The sequence below is a fragment of the Chelmon rostratus genome, chromosome 20 (assembly GCF_017976325.1).
Source record: "Chelmon rostratus isolate fCheRos1 chromosome 20, fCheRos1.pri, whole genome shotgun sequence".
Taxonomy (NCBI): Eukaryota; Metazoa; Chordata; class Actinopteri; order Chaetodontiformes; family Chaetodontidae; genus Chelmon; species Chelmon rostratus.
In genome coordinates this window covers 3,438,993-3,465,138 of record NC_055677.1, presented here as the reverse complement: position 1 = coordinate 3,465,138, position 26,146 = coordinate 3,438,993, and the positions used below count along the sequence as shown (strand labels likewise).

At 45.1% G+C, this 26,146-nt stretch overlaps 2 protein-coding genes across 3 annotated transcripts in view; one reads left to right on the top strand and one right to left on the bottom strand.

The window, feature by feature from the left end:
- Positions 1 to 17,064, top strand: part of LOC121623706 (cadherin-6-like) — a 51,726-nt gene extending 34,662 nt beyond the window's left edge. The window contains exons 5-12 of the mRNA XM_041961101.1: positions 1,228 to 1,395; positions 3,403 to 3,590; positions 6,819 to 7,072; positions 11,370 to 11,506; positions 13,240 to 13,361; positions 14,580 to 14,697; positions 14,948 to 15,199; positions 16,325 to 17,064. Coding sequence (XP_041817035.1) covers positions 1,228 to 1,395; positions 3,403 to 3,590; positions 6,819 to 7,072; positions 11,370 to 11,506; positions 13,240 to 13,361; positions 14,580 to 14,697; positions 14,948 to 15,199; positions 16,325 to 16,827 — 1,742 coding nt within the window. The 3' untranslated portion in view covers positions 16,828 to 17,064. The remainder of the gene's footprint in view (positions 1 to 1,227; positions 1,396 to 3,402; positions 3,591 to 6,818; positions 7,073 to 11,369; positions 11,507 to 13,239; positions 13,362 to 14,579; positions 14,698 to 14,947; positions 15,200 to 16,324) is intronic.
- Positions 17,065 to 21,333: 4,269 nt separating this feature from the next.
- drosha (drosha ribonuclease III) overlaps positions 21,334 to 26,146 on the bottom strand; it is an 85,404-nt gene continuing 80,591 nt past the window's right edge. For both annotated transcript variants that reach the window (XM_041961283.1, XM_041961284.1), the window contains one exon: positions 21,334 to 21,838. In XM_041961283.1, coding sequence (XP_041817217.1) covers positions 21,708 to 21,838 — 131 coding nt within the window. In that variant the 3' untranslated portion in view covers positions 21,334 to 21,707. The remainder of the gene's footprint in view (positions 21,839 to 26,146) is intronic.

Genomic DNA, 26,146 nt, shown 5'->3' with positions numbered 1-26,146 from the left:
ATTAATCAGCGATCAAAATAGTTGCACTCACACTGTCCATACTGTGTATTGGTTTATTTATTCTATATGGACTCTGCCACTAATTTGCACCTTGTGGTTTGATTTAAACTGCATTTTGTTGCTGTGGCAACATATTCTGTGCAGTGACAGTAGAGATGAATCTACTGTAATCTAATGGAACTTACAGCCAATGCTGTGCATGTTAGTTATAATAGACTGACTCTAAAAAGCACCGATATGCTGCCTGACTTAAGCTCACCACTTTTACTTTTTAGCACATTTTCAGATTTTATGTTCCAGCAGATCCAAAAGTTCTGTTGGCCGCTGCAAAAGGACACTGTTGACCTGCACTGAGCGGTCAACGGGGTCACGAGGTCCTCTTGTGCCGAGCACACCTCGGAAAGTGCTTTCAGCGAAACGGGCAGATGAGCTGCTGCCGACCCGCCGGGGCCGAGCACATAAAAATAAGTGGTTAAACTTCTCAGCGGGGTCACGTTTCCATCCCGATGTTCAACAGTCAAGCTCAACATTGAGAAATGCGTTCAGGGTTGCAGCTAATGATTATTTTTTTTATGTGCAACTTAGTGTGCTGATTATCCAACTTGTCAAAAAAGTAGTGAAAAATGGCGATTAGAGGTTCTCAGAGCAGAAGACCCAACCCAAACATATTCAGTTTTTTTCAGATTTAACAAAGAAAAGGAGCAAATTAACACGTTTTGAAAGCCGAAAGCAGTTTAGCTGAAAATATTTGCAGATTAATTTTCTGTCAACCGACTTGTTTTAGCTTTAACTTCTTTTTTTTCCTTCATAGCATCATTTGCACGTTCTGTGATTTTTTATTTGATGATGTCTGTCCGTCCTGGGAGAAATCCGTCCTGAAGCTTCTCCCATTTTTTCCTCATCTTGGAGGAGGTTTTCCTGATCTGAATCGAGGCTTGAAGGGTAGAGGGTGTCTTATGCTGCACAGTTTGCGAAGCCCCTGGAGGAAAATTGTGATTTATGATATTGGGCTGGATAAATAAATCTGACTTGACTTGACTATACATACTAAAGCTTTAGTAAATATAATAAAAGCTGAAAGTATAGAGCTTTATGGGTCTGCAGATCGTAAAGCCCTGCGAGGCAAACTGTATACAGTGCATAAATGCATTTGACTCAGCCATTAAATAAGCAGATGGACTTTTTCTTTAAGACAAACTCTCAACGTGAAGTGGGATTTCTCCTCAGGCCTGATCAAGACAGCCCTGCCTGGCATGGACCGGGAAGTGAAGGAGAACTACCAGGTCGTGATCCAGGCCAAAGACATGGCCGGACAGATGGGCGGGCTCTCGGGGACCACGACGGTCAGCATCACCCTCTCCGACGTGAACGACAACCCGCCACGCTTCACCAAGAGTGAGTGCCGCCCACACACACACACACATGCAGAGTGACCGATACTCAGCACACGAAAACCACTTGTCAGTGCGAGCCCGTGCCAGGCCGGCAGCCCCCATCTGGTGTCAGTTTCAAAATGAATTTGGATTATTGCAGCAGGCTCTGGGTTTTTGCACGGGCCTCTTAAAGGCAGCGAATAATTAAATAGAGAGCCATATGACAGAGCGAAGGGTCCTGCAAAGTGCATCAGATCAGCCCTGTAATCCCTATTAAATGAAGAGAGTACATTCACTGAGCTTTATCTCCCCTGCTCCTCCGCTCTCTTTGTCTATCTCCCACTATTAAGTCTTTCTTTTGCTGCCTTTTACTCCATAAAACCAATGTTCTCAATTTAGTGCTCCAACTGTCCTCGGTGCACTTTTTCCCTCTTTTTGTTCCCCTCTCGCTCATCAATCATCGACCCTTCCTCTCTGCTCCCTCCCTACTCTCTTTCAGTCTCACACATTGTCTCCCTTTCTTCTCCCCCCCACGCCTCCCACCCGTCTCACTTCCCCTCATGCATCTGGCGAAGGCAGCCAGATCAGGCTGACAGATTGCTGGTGTCGCCGTGTTTCCCCTCAGTAGCGGCAACTGTACGGCGGGCGAGGCCGCCGACGCTCGGCGAGCACGCGACCGCAGAACTCCCGCCGTCTCCCCCATTTATCACCCGCGTCCTCCCACCAGCTTGGGGGGGGGGGGGGACGGGGAGCGAGACAGACGCTGTCGCCTCAGCCCCGCCGCCGATGAATGAACGGTGAGAGGACGGAGGGAGATGGATACGGCGGGAACGGAGGAGGTGACAGGAGGGGGAGATAGAAGAAGAAAGAGGAAGAGTGATGCGGGCGACGCGTGATGGAGGGAGGTGGGGGAGACAGGAGGAGGGGAAGATTGAAAGAGGGAGAAAGAGGAAGAGATATTGTAATGGGACACCCAGAGGAGGAAGAGTGTCAGGAAGCGATATCATTGTTGTCTGCCGGAGTGATGCCTCTTCTTTTCCACCCAATGCTAAATACCTGTTAGCCTAGGGAAACCTTCACACCGTGCGTCGCTTTCAGCGTGTGTGTGTGTGTGTGTGTGTGTGGAGGCAAGTGTCAGCGTCATGGAGACCTGCCGACTCAGGCGTTGCCAAAACACTGTCAGCATGTTTTATTAGTGTGTCAGTGCTGTTTGTCTCCGCAGGCTGTGTGTATATCACGCCCGCTCCCTCCCGCGGTCCAGCTATTTATTTAAGCATACGAGATGCAGCCGGGGCCGCCACGGCCGACAGGCAGCCATCAATTTACCCGCCTCGAACCAGGAAATCATCTCAGAAAATAAAAAGAGGAGAAGTAGAAGAAGAAGAAGAAGAGGCAATTAATTCATGTTGAGCAAATTGGCCCAGAATTTATGTTACATCCTAAACTTCGAGTCACTGCGGCTTGTAGCGGCTAACAGGAAAGGCCAAATGTCTGTTTTGGAGATGAAATATGTTTCGGCGCATATGAAATGTCTGCTCCACAGCTGATCTACAAATGTTGCAGCACTAAATCTCCCACTCGCCTTCTCCCTTTCACACACTTTCCCTCCTCTGCTGGCTCTTATGTGGCCGCCCTGTGATTGGCTCTGACTCACTCGCTCGCCTGTGCTCTCGCTCTCTGACTCACCCGCTTACGCTCTCCTTTTTTTCGGGGCCGTGAAAAATATTCGGGTTGCGATGCAAGTCGGGCGTCGGGGCTGGTGCTGTGTCCCTTTTCCCTTCAAGGCACAAAATGCTGCACGATGAGGCTTTTAATTTTGCTTCACTTCTTACATGAATCGCGTCTTTGTGCGAAAAGCCGGAAATGGACGTGAAAAAAAAAAACCTCCCAAGGATGTGACCTCCGTTGCCCTGCTCGCACACTCAATCTCTGACTCTTTCTCTCTGCAGCTGCTTCTTTTTCTGTCTGTCTGCACTGTGATGCACTTGTCACTCCACCAGATCACAAATATGAAATTCTGTCTCCGCAGCCCTGTACGAGTTCAGGGTGCCCGAGTCCATCGAGCTCGGGTCTGTGGTGGGAGTGATCCGGGCCATGGACGCCGACATCGGCGAGAACGCGGAGATGGACTACAGGATCATCGGGAGCGACGGCCCCGGCATGTTTGATATCACCACCAACAGGAGCACGCAGGAGGGCGTCATCGTGCTGAGGAAGGTCAGGCGCTGTCTGTTGGTGTTTGGTGAGGGGTGCAGTGTGAGTGAGTGTAGTTTCCACAGGGAATTGGGGGGGGGGGCATGTCTTCCTCTTTTTCTCCCTCCAAAACAGTTTGACTGACTCACTAAAATCTCTCAAACAGTGTCCTTATTATCCTTTTTTTGCCCTGGGTTTCGCCTGTCAGGCTGCCCTAACCCTCTGATTGGTCGAGCTTAACGTGACCTCGCGCCGCCTCAGAGGAAACCTTTACAATAAAGGCTTGTCTTCACAAGAGACGTTTCAGACGTGAGTCCCAGTCGTCTGTCTCTCGCACGTCTACAGGAACTTCTATTTTAATCAATGCACCTGTCGACACACGGAGGACTGAAGCCGCTGCAGCTCTGCTAAGGTGCTGCTTTCATGTACGCTTTGTGTGTTCTCCTAAATGTGCACTAGAGCTGAACAAAGACATTAAAGTTAGTTAAAGATTCTCGTCCCGGCTGCCACTTTGACAGAAATACAACAGAAGGGCTGTTTACAGCTCAGCCAAGCAAACTCATGTTGTTTTAATAAAGAAGTCAGTCAATAATCGCACTCTTTCCATCACGTGGCGCGAGCAGTCTTCCACGATACTGTGGCTGTTGGCTACCTTCTGGAGTTGTGCAGCCTGTCACCCGCAGCTCTTAATCTAACAGCTCACTTGAAAACTGATCCGCTGTCAGAGAATCCAGAAAACGACCACGTTTTTTTGATGCGTGATCACAAGAAGCGGTAACCGCGGTGACAGATGTGTGTCGCCGGTTCACAGTAAAAAAAGAAACCTTTAATGTGAAGCAGCAGCAGCAGCGCCTGAATGGCGGACTCCGCCACTACCAACGAAAACTACTGTAGAAAGAAGAAATTACAGAATGTTAATACAGTGAAAGGATATTGGTGAAAACATGTTGTGGTTTGACTTCATGAAGATCTTTTTTTAGTAAATAAGCACTCGTCTATCATCGATTGAACAGTGATTTTAAGTGTGCAGCTCACGTAGCATCACCTGTTCATTTGTTAGCGCGCAGTCATTATGGCCAGCACGGTAAGGATAAACCTTATATTTCCATATGCTCTGACAGCTGCGAGACGGACAGGAGAGTTATTAGTTCCCAGCTTAGGCCTGCCCACACTCCCGGTCCATGTGTTTTGAGCGAGCCTACTTCTTCCTCTCAGCTGAGACCAAAGCAGCAATATTGATGCTCAGTATGGATCGTAGCATTCAGCGGTGTGCTGTGGTGTGTTTCTGATGTATTCAACAGGATCTGGCAGTTGCCTTATCAAGCGCCCTCTCTGCAGCCTTCGATCGATCGCTTCCATCATGCCATCATTAAGTGGAGGATGACATAATTGCCTTTTGTAGCCGCGGTGCTGCTGTAGTGGATGTGGTGTGCAGGCAGAGTGCGTGTGAGGAGCGAGCATGCCCTAATTCTGAACCGGCTAATTAAATGGGCTTGTCAAGTGGGAGTGCGTCCCATCTCGGCTTGTACTGGTCCTTCAAAGCGGCACATTCCTCCCATTGACGTGCCACTCCCCCCCCCTCGCCTTAACAAGAAACAGTGAAAATCACTGACTCATATTGTGTTATTATTCATGGATTCAGAAAATGGCTCGTTCCGTGTGGACTTTTCAAGCTCTCATTGGCTGTTTCCAGCGATCACGGACCTGGCATCCTTTCATATGTACAGTAGGAAGCTCACTGTGATCCAGCTGCTCCTGCTCAGCGCACATTCATTAAAATGCATTGCTCCCCAATTATTTCCATCAATGGGGGGATACCTTCGGTGGCTGCAGCTTCAAAAAACGTTCAGGAAAAAAGGAGCATAAAAGCGAAAGCATACCACCACCCTGTGCTAAAATGCACAGCGGCAGAAAACACTGGCAGTGGTGCAGGAATCAGGCTACTCATCACTGTGCCCAGTCCATAAATTATAGGATGCAAGAGCAGTGTACAGTGGATGCAGGATTATAGGGGATCATGCATAAAAATAACAAAGCTGCTTCTTATCGAGTTAACAAATGGGTGAAATGAAATGTTATAGCAACAGAAAAGGTCTCGGATAAATATCCCTAATATATATACATGTATTTATACCACCAAATAAAAGTTTAAATTTGTGTCTTTATTGCTGTCATCTATCCAGTGAATTATTCAGTGAACTAAATACTTGATACATGAATGTAGAGCTGTGCTTCTCAACAGATGTGTCCTTCAGCAAGATAGCAATCATATTAGATATTACTTATTTTCTGTGTTTTAGTTCTTTTAAATCTTCTAACATGGAAATGTGTTCAACCTTGATTCGCCCTCACAAAGTAAAAAGGACAGTTTTTTTTTCTGCATTACAGTTTGTGTTTTCCATCGTGAAGTCCTCACCATCCGCTGATTTTCTCTGACGCTCGTGTACTCATCTTATGTACTGATCTCTTCATTTAACGCAAAAAAAGAAAAGCAAAATGAACAGATGTCACCCGGCGAACATCCACAGACAACTTTGATTGATTGTTTCACAGTGTGGCAGCGATCAGGAAATCAAGTTGAAAAAAGCATCCAAGAGGCTGCTGTTTCTTTGTCTGTGCATAAAGAAACAGGAACAAAGAAGAGAAGAGGAAGAAGACGTACATAGAATGTGCAGTACTGCTCAATAACTGCTATATCTATATCCTGTATTTGTCCAACCAGACTCCATGGATAAAAATGCTTTTTTAATCATGTCTAGTACCAATATGGCCATGTTGTCATGTTAGTTTTCCCCTTCTGTCACATTATTCAGGATGTGGCAGCAGTTAAGTGAAAGGCTGTTGCATGTCCAAAAGAGCGCAGGCCTGATCTGTGCAGCAGCAGCAGCCCATGTGTGTCCATCAAAAGTCTTGTTAGTGTCCTTGAACAAGACGCCGAACCCCTTCACACGCGCTCATTAGACGATGCTCTGGAAAAGATTGTCAGTTTAATGAACACAATCCCAATCTGGCCTGAAATTAAATGTGGCAGGATGCTCTCAATGGATATTAGTTTTCCCAAAATCAACAGCTGAGCGTGTGGCTGCATACAGATGAAGGTTTAAAAGTAAAAGTTAAGGGACAAAGGGGATGATTAGAGCGGGAAACAAAGAGTCACAGCGGATTTTTCTTTTCAGCTTGCGAAAACAAAGAAATGTACAGAGTTCGGGAATGTTCAACATCTCATCGTGCGTCTTCTCTCTGTCGTTGCAGCCGCTCGACTTTGAGAGGAAGCGTCAGTACAGTCTCCGCGTTCAGGTGGAAAACGCCCACATCAACCCCCGCTTCTTCTCCGTGGGCCCCTTCAGGGACGAGGCCACCATCAAGATCATCGTGGAGGACGTGGACGAGCCGCCGGTGTTCGAGCGAGCCAGCTACGTCATGGAGGTCAAAGAAGACGCCGCCAGGAACACCGTCATCGGCTCGGTCAGCGCGTCCGACCCCGACGACAAAAGCAGTCTCGTCAGGTACTGAACCTCATGGACCTTAAGGGGGACCGTATCAGTTTGTGCTGCAGTGATTTAGATTTTTGAACACTCTCTAAAGCAGCCATTGACTTCCATTCATTTATGTAAAAACTGTAACTTACTTGCTTTTTTTTCCGGAACTTTCACCCACATCCTAGCACCCTTTGGACTTTGCATCCATTATGATTTAAAAGTGAAAGTTTGAGCCACTGTGAGATTAAAGTAGCGGAAAAAGCTTCTGAGCAGACCTTTGGTTTAAATTTTTAATATTTTAAATTAAAATATTTTTTATTATTTAATTAAGTCTAATTATGTTTAATAACTTTATCATTGCTCGGTAGTGCAGTCGGAGTGCAGACTGATTTGAATTTCATTTTCGTACTGTGGGAACATGAATGGAACCTGGAAAAAGCTAAAACTGTGCATGCATTATGCATTTGAAGACGGTCAGCAAAAATGAGAAATGAGAAGTTTGGCGGTTAAGAAGGTACAGCAATCGAGTTTTTGATGCTTTATCTGTGAATCTCTCCATATGTGAGGCAGAAGAGGAACCCTTGAATCTTAGATAAGAATTTCAGGTGCAAATAGTCTTTGATTTTAGAAAGTTAGCAAACAGACTCAATTAGATTCATTAATTGGATCAAATCAAATTAAGTGGTTCGATCGCACCCAAAATTTGTGCTCCGAATCAACATTAATTAGCAAATTTTTCTCCAGTAGACCCAATTCAAGCTCACATTTAGTCCCATGCAGTATCAGGTCCATCCCATAATAACGAAGAAGGACATGAGAAATGGGCGAAAGCTCAGGGAGAAGCTACTAACTGAACCTTGAGTTGAAAATATTTAATGTCAGCATTGTAAGAGTGGTTTCTTTTTTCTTCTGCAGACGCCCTTTAATCAATTCAAGCGGTGTTGGACCCTGATGGGGAAATTATTTATGCACAACACTTGCAGGACTTATACAGAAGCTCCCGTTAAGTGAATTATTTAAATCTGAATTTAAAAAGCTCCAAAGTAGATCCATAGATTTTCTTCGCCATGAACATAAACACTGCATTAATATACACAACGAGGCCGTCGCTGTTCTGTTAGTGCCACTAAACACCGAAATACGACAAAAGTTCACCGACACAACTCAGCTCATGGAGATACAAAATTATGCGAGTATTCTATTAAATGGGAATAATGGCAGTGGGGTGTGAGGCTGCGCCCTCCTCTCTGTCTCAAAGACTTTTTCATTTTTATGATGCACTGAGGGAGTTGGCTCTCAAGGTTGAAGTTCCACCACTTTATTGCAGGTGTCAAATATGACATCATTCTCTTTTATCGCCCATCATCAAGGAGGTAGCTACCCCGTGGCATTTAAAGCCGCTCAGTGGAGGAGGAGGAGGAGGTCCCGGGAAGCCTGGGGGCCGCCTGGCGCGAGGAAGTCACTGAGACGGTTATCTTCATCAGCTCGCCACAGCAAATACCCTCGCTTAGCGTGAACGTGCATCGTGTGCAGACGCACGTGAGCACGGGGACGAACCGTCGCTGATACAACGGGATCATGCTGCCCGAGTTTCTAGTGTGATGGAGGCTCATTACTCAAAAATCCCCTAAAACGAACAATATTCACAGTTTTCAAACCTGAATGAAACCTGACAGGGACACAAGGGGTTCTTCTGAGTTGGAAAAGTTCCCCAGTTTTCTCGCCGTATGGTCACTCTGTCTTAAACAGCTGCCAACTCTTAAAAGACTTTTATTAGTCCTGGTTTTAATGAAGCGTTTTAGTGCTGCGATATTCTAAATGCTGCCTCCAGTCTGCAGCTCACCAAGGGCAGAAATTCATCTGAAACTTTTAACTAGTCTGGCGTGAAAGCGAGAGAAGCACAGAAGTGTCCAGTCAGTGTTCCAGATTTGTGTTAAAAATCTCAATTTAAGGTTCAGTCTCGACCTTGAAACTTGTAGTGGCTATTCCAGAGCTTTCAAGTCCTTAAAGTGCTCTAAAACAAAATGGAAATTTAAACCTCTTAAATTGCGTGACTCAATCAGTTGATGAAGATGATGCGATGTGATCAGAAGCTGCAGAGTAGCTGCTAAGTGGACGTTACGGTGAGATTCATCTCGGCTCCATCAAACCACTTTTCCACAATTGGAATATAAGCCAGGTCAAACCAGACACCTTTTGACCTGCAAATCCCCAAATCAATGTTTAAACTGGACTCTTGTTCTGGAAAGAAAATGCCGTGGCGAGCCAGCCCAACCTGCAGCTTCTGTAGCGAGGGAAGAGGATGTATGTCCCAACCCGCTGATCGCTAACATTTCTGTAACCCTCCACGTCCTTCTGCTCGGCCTCCCGTCCAGCCAGCTGCCTGCGTGCTGAGTGCAGCACTTTGGATGCCCGGTCAGGACGAGGCGCGCTGTTATCTCCTTGCCATTAATCAGGGGAAGGGCTCGGCCCAGCCAGCTGAATTATTGTGAATATTAGAAAAGCAATTAGCAAAGCCCACGGCCGACGCAGATTTAACGAGGTTAGAGTTACTGTCGGGCCGGCGAGGCGGCGGAGATGAGGAGGGAGTGTTTAGATAAAGACACTAAAATGGTTGATGCGGGAGAAGCGGCGGGGAGGGGCTGGGGGAGGATGTGCGGCGAGCGGAGAGAGCGGTGCGGCGGTGCATTGAGAGCCCGGGTTCATAGTCTCCCCTCGGGGGTCTCCTCCTTCTTACGCCGGCCCTCCTGATGCCTGCTACTCCATTAATCACACTGATGTATCACAGGAGTCTGGGAAGCCGAGAAAAACAACACCGCTGGATAACCTGTTGGCTCGTGTGTTTGTGTGTGTGTGGGACTGCAAACACTTGTATAAATCTGTCATCAACACAGGACAGACTATTCAAGACAGACTATTCAAGACTGTCAGAGGGTACAGCTTAAATGTTAAAGGGTCAGTTCACCCAAATCACAAGAAAATACACTGTTTTACCAACCTCTCGTCGGTTCTGGTCACGCAGATAAGTTTGTTTTCCGGCTCCGTCTTCACAAACACCAGCGTTGAAAAGTCCGGATTCACCCATAAAAGCTTGATTCAGTTCAGTCAGATGGCTGAGAGGACTGCTCTATATTTATGAATGATCTTCAGTGCTTTTAAACTGTAAAGTCCTCCATGCAACTTTATGTTATAGGGTATGAAGGGCTTGCAAAAAAACAAAACGTTGTACGATGGTTCAACCAGACTGAAGACAGAAGTGCAAGAGCAGAAAGAGGTAAAGATACCTCTGAGAGCAGATAAGAATAGAAGAAATCACCAGTCGTTGGTAAAAGAAGCTGGAAGGTCAGCTTCAAACTGTGCAGATTTAAAATAGGAACAGGTTTCAGTGTCAAGTTCACAATAATACTATAACACAGTGGAAAGAACAGATGTGTTTCTTATCAGAGCTGCTCAGAGTACAAAAAACACACTCATGAAGGTAAAACGCTTAAACAGAAATAGAAAATCAGAGTAATCCATAGTGATCAGAGGCCAATCAATCAGTCATCACTGGCTCCGTTCAAGATGTCAGTACTTGGGTATTTTAAAGCGACAGAGATGCATTAACTGGTGGGAGAAAATATGCTGCTCACTGAGAGTCTCACGTTAAAGAAACATGATTTTCACTAAGGCTTGTGCCAAAGTAACTGAACCCATGTGCAAACGTCCAGTCAGCCAATCCGAGCGTGGCAGCGGCGTCCAGTCCCTCTGCCTGGATGTCGTGTATCCAGAGTCATGAGCACGCTGTAACACGGACACGTGAAACGGTTCAGACGCGTTTCAGGTGCGTCCGGCACGGTCAGGCTGAGAAAACGTTTGTGTCACGTGAGGTGTGTCGCCGCAGTTCATTAATCTAACTTAAACTTAGAGTTTGGCTCGTTTTTTGAAGATGAAAACCAATTTTGTTCTTTTCAACAAAGTTGGCCTTTCTTCTGTGGGCGAACCGCTGCCTTGATTGAAGCCAAAAAAATCATATTTTTCCTCAGTGCTTTCTTGTGTGGTTTGAATAGCAAAGAAAGGGAATAATAGCAGAGTGCAGAGAAGTCCATCAAGCTTAGTCAGACTTGTTTTGAGCACCTTGTGCCTTCTGAAGCCCCTCTCACCAGGCTGAATGTTAATAGAACCCAGTCTCACCAGTAAGTGCGACCATTTTCACTCTGGTTCACACCTGGGAAACTCTGCGGACGTGGCTGCAGCCTGCATCCGTCACCCGGGGAACCGGCGCACTTCCACACAGCCTGAATACACAAGTTTAGAAGCCGATCCCTGTGTGTGTTTTGTGCAGGTACACTATTGATCGGCGCACGGACATGGACAGAGTGTTCAACATCCATGCAGGCAACGGGTCAGTGTTCATCCTCAGGGAGCTGGACAGAGAAGAGAACGCCTGGCACAACATCTCCGTCATCGCCACAGAGTTCAGTAAGCGAAGCAGATATTTCTCTTCACCCGCTTCCTCTTATTCTGTCGGCCAAATTGGATTCTTGGAGGTGACGCTGACTCCTCAGTGTCGTGGGTTGAAGTGATAAAAAACGGGGTAAAGAAACGTATTTGGAGCATTGGAAGGAAGAAAGTAAAAGCTGATGTAGAGTAGAATGTTATCTTGTCCTAACAAGAGATTATGAACTGGGAGGATATCTCTGGGCTGTGAGAGATTGGAAGTCTTCCTCCTACAACAGCTGTGTTTCCACCAACACACTCTAATGCGTATTTTGAAGTATCGCTTGAGAAAAGTTTGATGGAAACGGCAAAATTTGGTAAAACTTACAAAAGCTTAAGGTGTTTTTTGAAAAAAGACTCTCAGAGCCCCACGACCCTCCATTCAAAGGCCCAAATTACAACATTTATCATGTTCAGAAACAGAAATTATGGTGAGATTTTTAAGTTTCCAATTTTCAACATGAAAAATAATCAAATCTAACCTGAAAACAGTGATATTTCATCAGGATCGCGTCATTCTAAATGACTCTTTTAAACTTTTGCAGAAACAAACTGATTGCATTAACCAGATCCTGTAAAAAATACCCTGCACATAAGATCTCTTTACTTTTAGCTGCGATTGTGCTGTTTCCATGAACCTCTATATAGAAGTGAAAATGAGCACACAGCGAATGAAAATGTGACAGGAGCACAAAAAACTCCCACAAGGGGTTCAGAGGGGTTAATGCGCTGAACGGGCGATGACAAACACCAGAATAACTTCTGACATCGTGAACATTTAAATCACATGACTAATCAGCTGCTTGGAGAGAGGAAGAAGTAGAGGAAGAAGAAGAAGCAGCTTCTGCAGTCGAAAAAGTAGATGGTGACGAATTTCATCCCTTCATCATCTTTGAAGTTTATTGGCAGTTGGCAAACAGCTGGTTTTGTTTCCAGTTTGCGACCTCTACTTCTTCTACTCTGTTTATCACAGCCATGCGTACGGTAGCTTTTACTGCCACCTTCTGATGAAACTTTGCAGAGCGTTCGCTCCAAACTATATGATATACTGTACATACTGTGCGATATAATTAATACATTTCAATCTGAATGTTGTATTTTCTAAGCATTCGCAATTCTTTGGCAATACAGTTTCTTGAATCTTTGATGCCAATAAAGTTAAATTGATTGAATTAGATTACAAAAACAGTCCCTGTCAGTTCACTTAGTGTCGGCTGGTAGCTTGTGTTTGTGTCCCACCCAGAGCAGCACTCAAATAACCGTAAATTCTGACAATGTGGCCTTTGGCCTTTATTTAACGCAGCTGCGGAGGACCAGGCCTTTATTTGAAACAGGCCGATAATAAACTGCCTCTTAAAAGTTTCCTGTTTTATATTTTATTTGAGAGAAGCCCTCTTGTTTTTTTTTTTTCTCTCTGATAAAAAATGATGTATAATATGCAGTAGAAATGTCTGTTATTTCATGTGAATTCTAGCTTTATTTGAGAATTTACAGTAGTTTTGATTTTTTTTTCTTTGAGTATCTGCAATCGAAAGTAGAGGCTAATCAAGACGTGTACACCTCACTGTAGAGACTAATGTTAATGTCTTTATACTGTGGTTAACAATATGATTTATGCATGGAAATACACACACACACCAACTATGGTGCAGTTTTGTAAGGTAATGAAACAATCATTAGTGTGAATTCACTGTGCTCACCTTTGTGTTTCCTAGACAACCCGCGACAGATCAGCCGTGTGCCGGTTTACATCAGAGTGCTGGACGTCAACGACAACGCCCCAACATTTGCCACCAATTACGAGACGTTCGTGTGTGAGAACGCGAAGGCTAATCAGGTTGGTACGACCAAACGCGGGGCAGTCGTCACGATTTCATCTCGACCTCCCCGTTAGGATCATGTGTCCACTTTTAGCTCAGCGTGCAATTAGCGGAGCTCAGAGGGAACTTATAAATCCATCACGCATGTTTTAAGCAAGAAGAAATGATGCGACGGCCAGATAACTTTTAGGTCTACATAAATAAAAAGCTCTCAGAACAGATAAAGATCAAAGAAGTCAGCAACACCTCTGCACAGCTCTATTATAGACTATGTTGTGTTATATTTAATACTCAAACATCTCAGTTTTTCTTGGGTTTGTCTTTGCGGTTGCTGCAATTTCTCCTACCTCAGCCATCACCTTTGACAGACTCGTCAGTCTCTGTATCACTTCCAGCACATATTTTGCGTTCGCATTGAGGTCTGAACCAAACGATGCTCACAGGAAGGGCGATGCCTACTACTTGATATTCAAACAGAGAGAAAACTCTGGATAGAATATTATATTTTAGATATTAGACCTCAGCTGCAGATGGAAGAAGCCCTCAGATCATTCAGGTAAAGCAGTAATACGACAGTGAAAGAAATATCAGCATCAAAATATCTTTGACGTACTCACTTTGCAGAATGACTCATTTGAAATGAAAGGATATCATGCAGTTGGATAACATGTTATTACTGTAATGTTGCAGCCGGTAAAGGTGCGACTAATCTGAACTATGTATATACATGTACTGCTGGCTACCTCATTTAATATGCTTAGAAGATAATACACCAGAATGAATATTGTATGAATAATCTGCAGTTTCTAACTGCAGATAAATGTAGTAGAGCACAAAGTACTTCCTTGTACTTGTACTTAAGTACCGTTTAATGTGAGGGAAACTCTCTGCCATTAACTGTTCCCCAAACGAATCCCCCAAAGACCAAATGATCCCTTTAACAGCTGACGTTAACGGAAACATGCAAGTAGTCGCCACTAACAAGCTTGTTCTGTTGCTGGGTCTTTGTTAATTAGATGGTTTACAGCCGGCGTTGGCCAAAACGACACCGCGAGACAAACGAACCAACAGAATCCTCAGGATAACGTTTGCACTGAGGGAGCTGAAGTTTTGAATTTCCGTGTCACATATTCGTCAGGTCCCCGGTGTGTCAGCTCATGTATTCATAGCTGATGCGTTCCTTCAATGTGGCTGCTGGAAGTTTATGCTGCTCATCCGTCTGCGTCTTATTTCAGAGGATACAAACCGTGAGCGCTTCGGATCCCGACGAGCCGCTCGGAGGACACCGATTCTTCTTCAGTCTTGCTCAAGAGGCTGCTGGGAAGGCCAACTTCTCTGTCCGTGATAACAAAGGTAATACACTCTCAGCTGATGCTCGTGGTCATCCGATTAACTTCAGTCCACTGTAAAATGTTCCCATAAGGCACTTATAGCTGCTGTTTAACTTAACCATGTCTAATGCTGCACATGGTGTGATTTATAGTTTTTCATCTCACAGCACTAAAAGCACACTCACAGGCCAAATGAAATTTCAAGTGGAGTTCATTGAAATATTCATTCAGATTATTGATTGCTGCAGAGTAACTGGATATCCTGTTTTCAGACAACACAGCCTGGATCCTCACCCGGAGGAACAGCTACAACAGTCTGCAGAAGAGCATCTACCACGTGCCCGTGGTCATTTCGGACGGAGAGTTCCCGATGCAAAGCAGCACCAACACCCTGACCATCAGAGTGTGCACCTGCGACCGCGAGGGCAACATGAAGCTGTGCAACGCCGAGGCGCTCACAGCGAGGGCCGGACTCAGCACCGGAGCCCTGGTGGCCATTTTGCTTTGTGTCATCATTCTGCTCAGTGAGTACAGACTGTACGAGACAGATCGGAAACGCACCTGCAGCTCGATGTTGCAAACATTTGTTTTTCAATTAGATCTTTATTGGAGCGGGACGGCTTTGCTGGAAATTTGATTTGAGCGTTTCTTGAAGCTCCGCTGGAGAGCTTCTGACTACAGCAGATCGCCTCTCGCAGGTGTTAAAGAGACAGTTTTGTGTTTCACTCCTTAATGTGATTCATCGCCTCCTGTGGGCGGATAATTCTGCCAGTGACCACAGCTGACATGCTAATTTGATTCGAACAGAAAAGCAGCAAAGATCTACAGCATCTCAGCTGGGGGAATGGAACATTGTGATTTATTACGACCCAACTTTGTGCTGTAGGGTGAAAAAGACAGGTGCGTTTTTACATAAAACTCCTGCCTGGTGGAGGTATAAGCAGTGATGTAGCTGCGTGAGCTTTGGGAGCTCCTAGTCCTACTAGACCTAACACAGTGCAGATGGTTCAGTGGTGGTGTTCCTGCATCACACAAGGTTGATTTCTGGCAAATATGAAAAACCTTTCAGCTTCAGTCATATCAGAATATTGAGAAGCTGGCCTCTTCAGGATAAAACACCAATGCTGCTTAAGGGTATTTTTGTGTGAAGGGCCAAGTTCAATTTCTGAGGACTCAAAAAATATAATTGCACCAGGGTCCAGATTAGAAAACTAGCTTTAAGCAATTAAAAGGCACAGGAAATTGCTCAAATAACCATATTTTCATTTATGTACCTTTGTGACGTGCACGAAGGGTTCTGCAAGATTTTGTTTGACTTGATCCAAAGAGGCAAGGTCAGCCTCATAGGCGTCACTCAAACGTCTTAATGCTCCAGAAGGTACATAAGTAGAGTTTCCAGCACACGATGTTCTTTGCTGTTTTCTTAAGCAGCAGTGGCCCTGAGGAGGGAAAAATACATTATCCATCCTTGCGGTGGCTGAGCCTGTTCTACAAAGTTAGACAAAGTCCCTGAACATCAGTGAACACTCGTGCAACATCAACAATTCCCCCCGGAGAGTCACTGGCCTTCAGAACAAGGAGAGGGAGCAAAGAAACAACAGCAAAAGTCACCTAACTCTGTTCGCTCTTCGTTTGTGTTCTCCCTGTAGTGATCGTGGTGCTGTTTGCTGCCCTGAGGAGACAGAGGAAGAAGGAGCCTTTGATCATCTCCAAAGAAGATGTCAGAGACAACGTCGTCAGCTACAACGACGAAGGGGGCGGAGAGGAGGACACTCAGGCCTTTGATATCGGCACGCTGCGCAACCCAGAGGCCATCGAGGAGAGCAAGCAGCGGAGGGACATCGTCCCCGAGACCTTCTACCCTCCGGTCCGACGGCCCGTGCTGCCCCCGACCCGGGACAATAACGGGGACGTGAGAGACTTCATCAACCAGAGGCTCCAGGACAACGACAGCGACCCGACGGCGCCGCCTTATGACTCCCTGGCCACCTACGCCTACGAGGGCAACGGCTCCGTGGCGGAGTCCCTCAGCTCGCTGGAGTCGGTGACCACCGAAGGCGACCAGGACTACAACTACCTGAGCGAGTGGGGACCCCGGTTTAAGAAACTGGCGGACATGTACGGGGGCGACGACAGCGACAGGGATTCCTAACGAGAGCCTGGCACACAGACGAGGAGAGAAACGCGAAACGCGTCTTTAAAAACTTTTGGGCGATTCTGGTGCGCGAGGAAAATGGCGAAAGGACCGAGAAACGAGCACGGTTTGTCCGAGCGCTCTTTCACCGCCATCGATCACCATTCAGTTGTCCCTCCGGTGACCAGACGTAGGCATTGTGTGTCCAGTCAGTGTTAGTTGCGTTTTTTTGCGAGGGTGCAGTGAAGAGACTTTGTGTCCAGACTTTTTTTTTTTTGTGTGTATATGGGGTGTACATGAGGCCCAAATATATCTATACCAATATTTTCTTTTTTGTTTGTTTTTCCAAAGCTGCGTGTGATGGACATGTTCAGCAAGCAGTTTTGTAAACCAACAGATATGCCTATGTATTTTTCAGTGTTTCTGGGACAAAAACATGCTGCATATTGTGAGTTCTATCTTAGCTTGTGTATGTACGGTACGGTAATACGATACAATACGCTGTACAGTTGTTTTGTTTTTCTAGGGATTTCTATCTTCCAAACGATCCCTCCGTTCAGCGGCGGCTGCCTCGCATTAGCCACTTATCCACAGTTGTGCTTAAGCCACAAGTGCCAGAAAGTGTTGCCGTCGTCCTCTCTGATGAGAAAATGAGAAATCTCGACGCGGACCGTTTTTGAGAGGCAGAGAGGCATCGAAATGCGTTTCGGTTGTGGCATGTCGCTGTCGACAAGTGGCTAATGTTCTTTAAAGACTACATGAAGCTGTGGTCAAGGAAAGTGGATTTTACAGCCGCTACAAACATCCGCAGACACACCAGTTTGTCATTTTTGCAGTATCTGATTTTCATCTCCACACAGCTTTGAGCATTTCGCTGTGAGCTGAGCTGAAATACCAAATATTTCTTTATTGAGCTGAATGTCTTCAGAACCATTTTTCCCTGTGAAAAACCAAGTACACAAAATAGCGTTGTTTTCTATGATGCATCGATGAAAATCAGCGATCCAGACCCGGAAGCAAATACCGGTCCCGTTGGACTTTTTCGCTCATCTTGACCCCAGAAATGTGTATGTTTCACTCTGTACAGCAGCTGTAAGTCGAAGTCACATGAGTTCCCAGTGCTGGAAGGATGCCAGCAGGCTTGAAACTGCGGCATCAAGTTAAACATCTCGTGGACGGTTGCAATTAAAATTCATCATGCAATTTTATGATTTGCCCCTAAATGGTTCATTTTATCTGTTAAGGTGATGAAGTTTAACAGGAAAAGGAGCATTTGAATCAGTCTACCGGGTGGAAACAATGATAATTTGATTGGAATCAATAGGAAAGTTATTCACGAGAGTTTAAACTTGGACTCCATCTGTAAAGCTTTTTAAAAAGCATCAAAGTCAATGATCATCAGACCATTTATGAGCCTTAAAAAGCAACAAATCTACACTACGAGAAAAGGCCTGAAGATGAGAGTTTCTTGATTTTTAGGTCAGATTATGTTCACAAGGGGGAAAAAAAAACCATCTGAATGAACATCTTAATGTACCACATGACTGAAACCATTAAAAAAATATAAATACAGTATAGCCACAAGCGGCAATTTGGGGGTTCAAGCTCTTTAGCCCTCAACAGGACGACGCAGCTGTGAGCAGCAACGAGCGTCTTCAGGCTTCTCAAAGGTGAGCAAAGTTACTCTAATTCTGTTTAAAAGACAGAGTGAGACCAATCACACACTTGTTTCTTTCTGCAGCGTCTCAATAATCGTGCACTCAAAGTTCCCCCTCTGTCCCTCCTTCACCGAATTTGAAACAGAACTCTGAGTGTTCAGGAGGTCGCACAGGACGACTAGTCGATCACGATTACTCAGACATCTTTTAAATATGTGACAGACCACGCGCACCAACCAATGCGACACTTCAGATTTTTGTTGATACTTCCTCCAGATCACACACCGAAACCGGTGAACTTCTGTCCGCTGGGTTTGGTCTACATGTTTTGGTATTCATGAAATTAAAAAAAAAGACTTAAGTAAGCCTACACCCTAACACGACCTGAAGACATGTACCCAGATTTATGACGACCGGACAAATTGTTAATGAGTTCTGGTCATTTACTGTTACTGGTCAACATCTTCAAAACTGAACATCAACAAGCTTTACGGAAGTTGGGGTCGGACAGTTTGGTCGGACCCACAGTTCAGGAGGAGGTGTCAAAAATGTTTTCAGAATACACAAAACGGCAGAAAATTCATCACTGTGGACGTTTACGGTCCAAGAGGCTTGCCTTTCCAAAATTATGTTTCTGGGCCTTAATTAATCCCAATTGCGCCACCATCTGGCCGACCGGGCTCTGTCTCTTGGGAAGCACATGCACATCATTTCTAATTACTGGGCCCGGTTTCATGTTTCTAGCTCATTCCAGCTCGCGGCCATTTGAGCCACAGCAGGCGACAAAAACAACAACGAATTCTATTAATACCGATGACGATAAACCGGCACAAACTCAGGGTTTGAACCCTGGTGAGAGTTCTTCCTCTGCTTGATGAAGGTGTGAGAGGGGCTCTGCTCTGTCGAATGTATAATAATGTAACATAGCAGCTCAGTCGTGGAAATGTGCCAAAAAACAAAGGACACCAGTATTTTCCTTTCAAAACCCGACAACTTCTGTTTCCGTCCCTTCATTACATGTACTGATCGTACTGTTGAATATGAAACCAGACTTTACCCGAATGATTTCCTGAGGGACGAGCAGCCTTTTCCATAAAGGGGCTTATCGAGGGGCACCTGACCTCTCTGGGGTCCTAAACCCAGGGGTGTGTCCTCGGCTGAGAGAGAAGGTCAAACCGTTATCCTGCAGCGAGAATGCACAACAGTTTGGATTTTCATACGATTTAGAAAACAAAAAGAGAGAGAGAGAAAAAAAAAGAAGCAATATTGTCAAATTACTTCAGACCTCCTCACTGAATCAACAGTTGTGAAATAAAGAGGGCTGCTTGAACTGGGGGAGCAGAAGGAAAAACAGGCCGGCTACAACAAGCTCTGGCCTCACTTTAGCGAAAGGCCAGCCTGTGAAGAGGCTGACATTTATCAGACATTTCAAACAGTAATAACAAAACACAATGGCATAATTGTGGTGCATTTTTTTTTTCTCTCTGTACGCTGAAGCAGGCTCGACATCAACGACGGCGCGGCACGTCCAACGATCCGATTCATAACACAGCGGTTGGAAAATTCTTGATGCTCGTTCATTGTGTACACGTGCCCTCTCTCTCTCTCTCTCTCTCTCTTTTTTTTTTGCCCTCTTGTTTTGTTTATTAGCTTGTTGCTGGAGCTCCCATTGTGTAAGTGGCCGTTTCAGACTGTGGCGACGTTGCCGTGATAAGCATTTAATGGGTTTAGAAACCCTTCACTCTAAGAAAAACTGCTGTTCTGCCTCAAGGTACGACGTGAGGCCTCAAATGGAAATCAACATGACAGCGCTACTCACCAGGAGCATTTTTTTCTTTCAGTCTTCACTATTTCCGGCCTTCACACGGGGCGTCAAGCATATCGCCATTACGAAGACGCGCTTGTGTTTTCCTATGGAGAGTATAATTGCCTCCAAGCATTGGCGCCATGCTCAGCTAAGATAAGAGAAAACGTCGCACATTGAAGCGTACCGCACCGCCACGTCTCGGGGGGGGGGTAAGTCGAGGTAACTAGATGGTGACGCCGGTGTCGTCTTTCTCCAGATGCGGTAGATCTGTGGTTGTTGATGTGTAGACGCCGACGGGCTCACCTCTTCTACGGTATGTTATGTTGGTGACAATGTGATTGAGCAGTCGAGTTTTGTCAATGTAGAAGCAATTTGAGCGGTTGTGGTAGTGTCAGGGGCCCCACATCATTGGCCGTTCATCAATCTGCTTTGTAAAACGTGATATTTTGTACTGAATATTTATATGACACAATTAAATATCTTTAAAATCAGAGCCTCTGTTTTCTTTGCGAGCTGTTCTTCCAAACATTCCACCTCGAACGGAGGGTTAATGACGATGACGGGTTACTAACTTTGGTTCTGGAGGATAATTTCATTTTTATCTGACAGCAGCCACAGGCTAGCGGGCGAGACACTTCCTACCTCACAGGTACGCGGATATACTATCTACGATTAATCCCGGCATAAAGGATCCAACTCTACATGTCAGATTGTAATTCATATGATGGCTGTTGTTGAATAGCTGGATCCAGAGGCTAGTGAGCTGAGGAAATTGTTAATTAGACAATCTATAATTAAGATCTGTTAGACAGCCAATCGGATTTGGAGAGAGGTTAAAAAAGGGAGAGTGGGGGAAAAAAAAAAAAAATCACATTTTGATTATTAGAGGATGAGTGGCAGATGTGAGACAGATGGTGACATTGTAGTGATTGAATATAATTGACTCAACCCTTTTCTGGTTTGGGCCTCTTAGCAGAGCAGCGAGCCGGTGACGATTACAACAAACGGAAGAAAAAGGAATCAGATTTCCGAATGACTGAGACAGGATTTGAAACTTTATTTACAATATTAACTTCGATGGTTTATTTAGCATTTCACACTTCGTTTAAAAACTTATTTTGTTTGGCATGTTCGGCTGCGCTGCTTCTGGGTTTTAAAGTCGGTCATCAACATAAACACAAGGCAACATAAGGCCACCAGCACTAAACAGCATTAAAACATTCAGGCTTTTCCAATTCTGTTTGCCTCCAGTGTCACTTTCACTTTGGACAATCTGTGTGGACAAAAAGCTCATTTCACCCTAAATCTGTGGTGTGAGTCAAAGCAACTAATCCTCACCTGCATCCCATCGATGTTCATGCAGAAATTAGTCACTGATAAACTATCACAGCTCCACCAGCTAACTAGCTCTCGCAGGCCGAGCACCGCCGCTGTCACTTCCTGCCGTCCTCCACCTCGTCGGTCTCCTTCTCCTGCCGCTCCCGCTCCCGTCTCATCTCCTTCAGCTCCTGCCTGTATTTCCGCTCGATGAAGCGCTTCTGATGAGCCATCTGTGGGAAGTTATCTGGTACAGGGGGAGGCAGAGCGGGAAACAGAGCGAAGTCGACCAAGGAGAACAGATAAAGAGGGAGACACAGAGGAAGGGGCGTGAGGAGACAAGGTCAGTTTCCAACTGGGCGACGGCGGCAATTTGGCGCCCAAATTGCAGCGACTATAGTTTTCATAGCAAGTGTCATTTTGTCACTTTGGGCAAATGAGCGAAAATGTCACGGGCAGCATTGCGATTAAATTGCCCTCATGTTGTTATTTCATTAATAATGATGAAGCAACGAGAAATTAGACAGGCCTTGTTTGGTTTCAGCACAGTGACGATGAGATCTGATAACATAATTACAAGTGAACATTTCTAAATGAGATCTGTAATAAGATGGCGTGGTGTGACGGCACAGAGAATAAATCAAAAACAAGCTGATAGGATGTTAACAAACTAACAACGGGACTCGTTTTTCCTGCAGTCTGCGCACAGATGACCTTTAAAAGTTTTAATTGTCTCATTCTCTGCAGATACACAACTCAAATTTGGGCAAATTCAGCGGGAGGCTTGGTGGACGCGATGAGGGCTGAGGACGTGTGGAATGAATCTGATAGGCCGGGACTCCTGTCAATCATGAAGACACACAAACACGCAGCTGAACTTCTTTCACAAGCTACTTATTGAAGCGGTGATGTGTTGTGGTTTTTTTAAGACAGCACCTGGTGGTCACTGCTGGTACTGCATGTCAAGCCATTTCCACACATTGTTGCCGTCCTGTTAAAACCATGTATCTCCAGAATCCCAAACTTTTCTCAACGAAAAACAGTAAAATTATTAAATTACTATTATTATTATAAAATATTTGGGTTAAATCTGGGGAAACAATTATTTTCATTATCAATTACTTCATTAACTAGAAAACAAGAAACAAGAAAACAAGTAAAATCCACATTTAAGAGACTGGAACCTGAGAATTTAGGAATTACTACTTAAAAAAATGTTTTTGTTGTTTATCCAAATGGTTTGATTAATTTTCAAAATCATTTAAGCAACTAACACTGTTAGCTCTGGCTGCAACTTGCAATTAATCATCAATTAAATGTAGTATTTTTTTCATTTGATCCATTAATTGTTCACATCTTCAGATTTCTTCTTTTGGCCAAAAAACCCAAAGATATTATATTCATGATGATAAACAGAGAAAATCAGCAAATCTGCCAGTTTGAGAAGGTAGAAGCAGAGAAAGTTTGGATTTTTCTGCTGTTTCTGTTTAATCAGATTGATGAATTGATTATCATAGCAGTGACCTGTAAAGATCCTTCAGGTTAAGTGAAACTTAAACTGGACTTGACTGGAAAATGACTGGCTTTGACCCACCTGTTTGTAATTTTGATTTTCAGAGCTCAGGTAATTTCCCATGAAGTGTTTGCATTACTGGTTCTTCACAGCACGCGTGACAGCCGCCGCTGGTTTGACTGTGCAGTTTTTCCGGTCGCTGACCACGACCATGCGAAGCCAAACAAATTCAAATCAGCCTTTGGAGACCTTTTCCCCGAGTTTTAAGGTTTAAGGTCAGTGAGTGCTGGAAAAATGGAGAGGACTCAAATGTTTTCAGATGATTTTCTAGCAGCTCTGTGCTCGGTGCACTTTGTAAGTGACAGTCTCTTATTGTGGCGGGTTGAGGTCAGAGGTAAAGTGAGAACACTGACTTTCAGCTTTAATTTGAAGGTGGAAGAACTGGAGCTCTTTTTAAACACAGCCCTCAAATTTAAAGGAGCAAAAGATACGAACATAAACGTAAATTCATCCTATTTAATATGTGAGCGTCTGCTGAGGTGACTGACTTTCCCTGGTAGGGAAGCAAACCAGAGACTTTTTGACCACTTCTTCTGCCTGGTTTGTTAAGGATCGCTAACATTGGAAGGACGCTGTATAAAAAGGTGTAGACTGTTTGCCCAGCATGGATGTAAGCATCCTCTAACACCCTTAAAGCTGAGAGTCAGCACTTTCACCTCACATGTAGTTTTATTTCAGGCTCAACGTGCTGCAGTGCAGAGCCGAACAACAGAAATGCGCCACTGTCTAAATACTTTGGACCGGTGCAGTATCACGGGCAGATAGGGTATATTATCCTCTGATAAATGGGAAAATTTAATTATTACTATTGTCCAGACAGTGGACTCACAGCTGATAACATGGCGCCTTCGGGTTTGAGCCAACTATTCACCAAATATCTGGTGCGGACGTTGTGTTTTCTGCTGTCCCACGGCTGCAGAGCCACATCCACGGTCGGAGAAACACAGGAGCAGAAGTAAAAACGGCTCTCACATGTTGGAGAGACACATTATCCATCTGGAATGTGCTAGAACCGCCTCTCTGGCGCTGATAAGCTCTTAGTTAGCAAATCAGTCGTCTGAAAACAGTTTATTTAAAGAATGCCTCATCTAAGATCTAATTAACAGCACAGTCAGAACCTTTTTTTTTGTGTGTTTCCTGTGTTAAATGACTGAGCGTTTGATTTTCCAGCCACTTAAACGTGAAGATCTGCTTATTTTCTGTGTTTTATATCAGTTTGAATTAAATATCTTGGGGTTTTTCACTGTTTGTCGGACAAAGCATGCAATTGAAACATGTGACCTTCAGTTCTAGGAAGCTGTGAGACGTTTTTTACAACAGCATTTGACCTCAGTCCAGGCCTAATAACAACACATCCTTCAACTGATTGTCAGAGGAACTGGCTGAACCTTCTACAGTAAATGATAAAAACTGCAATTCGCATTGCATATGTGTTTGACTTGTGAATGGAAGACGAGGATGTATTCTTCCTCCTGCAGAACTCTTAAGTTGTCATTGTGGCAACAGAGAGCAAAAGTGCAAGATAACGACAATATCCCATTAAAAAAAGACGGATCAAATATGAAAAATCCTGAAGAAAGAAAGCATTGAGGAAGAAAAAGGACACACACACACAAATGCACGCATGGATACACACAGAAACACACACAATCTATTTCAATATGCTTTCGGTGAGTAAGGAACACTTGGTGAGCCTTGGAGAGAAAACTACATATTGCAGTTAAAATATGGAAATCACCAGCATTTTTTCCTGGAGATGACTTGAGAATAACTCACTCGAGAGGGGGGGAGGAAAAAAAAAAGAAAAGCTTTGGCCATTTACATTGTTTAACATGCAGCACGAGAACAGGCGTCAAAGAATAGGGTTGCTAAAGAATACACAAGGCTTTTCATTTCAGTCCGCGTTGGGCATCTGCAGACATATTGCGAATTCATCCGTCCAGCGTTCAGGAGAAAAGCACCTTTGAGAAACGCCGCACTCCGCATACTGATCACCTCCGGTTAAGGCGCTAACGCACTTAGCTCGGCTCAGGCCTTTTGTTTATCGACAATGCAGTGATTCCTCTCAAGGACGGAGGTTGCGGGCTCAAGATTTCGGGGCGTAGCTGCTTCTGGGGCGAGTCGGGGCCTCGGCAACAACGCGGCCCGTTGTGTCCGCCCACGGCGGCGGCGCTGACATGCGCGCTCACACGGCAGCTGGATGGGGAATCCGTGATGAGGGATCAGCTCCCCTTTTAAGGGCACAAGAACATACACTGTCCTTTCACTTCGGCATTCACTATTCAGCCTAAGCTCGGGCTGTGAGGCGACTCCACAATGGACCGCGCCGGCTGAGTCTATCACCTAGAGCTCACGCGCACCACATCAGTCAACAAGCTAATAGTGGGGCTGCGTGGCGGCGCTGATGAAGGGGATTTCCTGCCGTGCCAAAGGGCAAACAAAAGACTCGAGCCAGCGAACGGAGATCCTGCATACTGTACTTTACTTCGCCTCTATCCATCCTATGCTTTTATCCGGAGATTAAGGGGTTTCGAGAAAGCTGAGGAAGAACTGTAGTCCCCTTCCAGCGACTAGCCAGATCGAGGCTCCTTCTCTTATTCAACAGATATTTCATTGTTTGAGAAACAAGCAGCTGTGAGGAGGCTGAAAAAAAAAATGGGAAGGGGAGGCGGTTGAGTCTTAGAGAGAGATTGGAGACTTTGAACAGAGACAGTACTATCTGAGAGGATGAATGATAAATGGTTAAGCCGTTTCCATGTATATTTGATGCCGCCTTAGACCTAGCGGCGCGCGGCGCAGGGAGCCTCAGGGCCGGGGAAACTCTGCACCGCCGGCTGCTTCCTCCCGTCGACTCCGCTCCCCTACCTGGCTGCTCTCAGCTCGATTTGTTTGCACTCATGTTTCTCCCAGTCTGGGCCTTGGTTAACATTTAATTCTGCCTTGACAGATACAGGCAGGAGACTGTCAAAACGCGGGCCATCA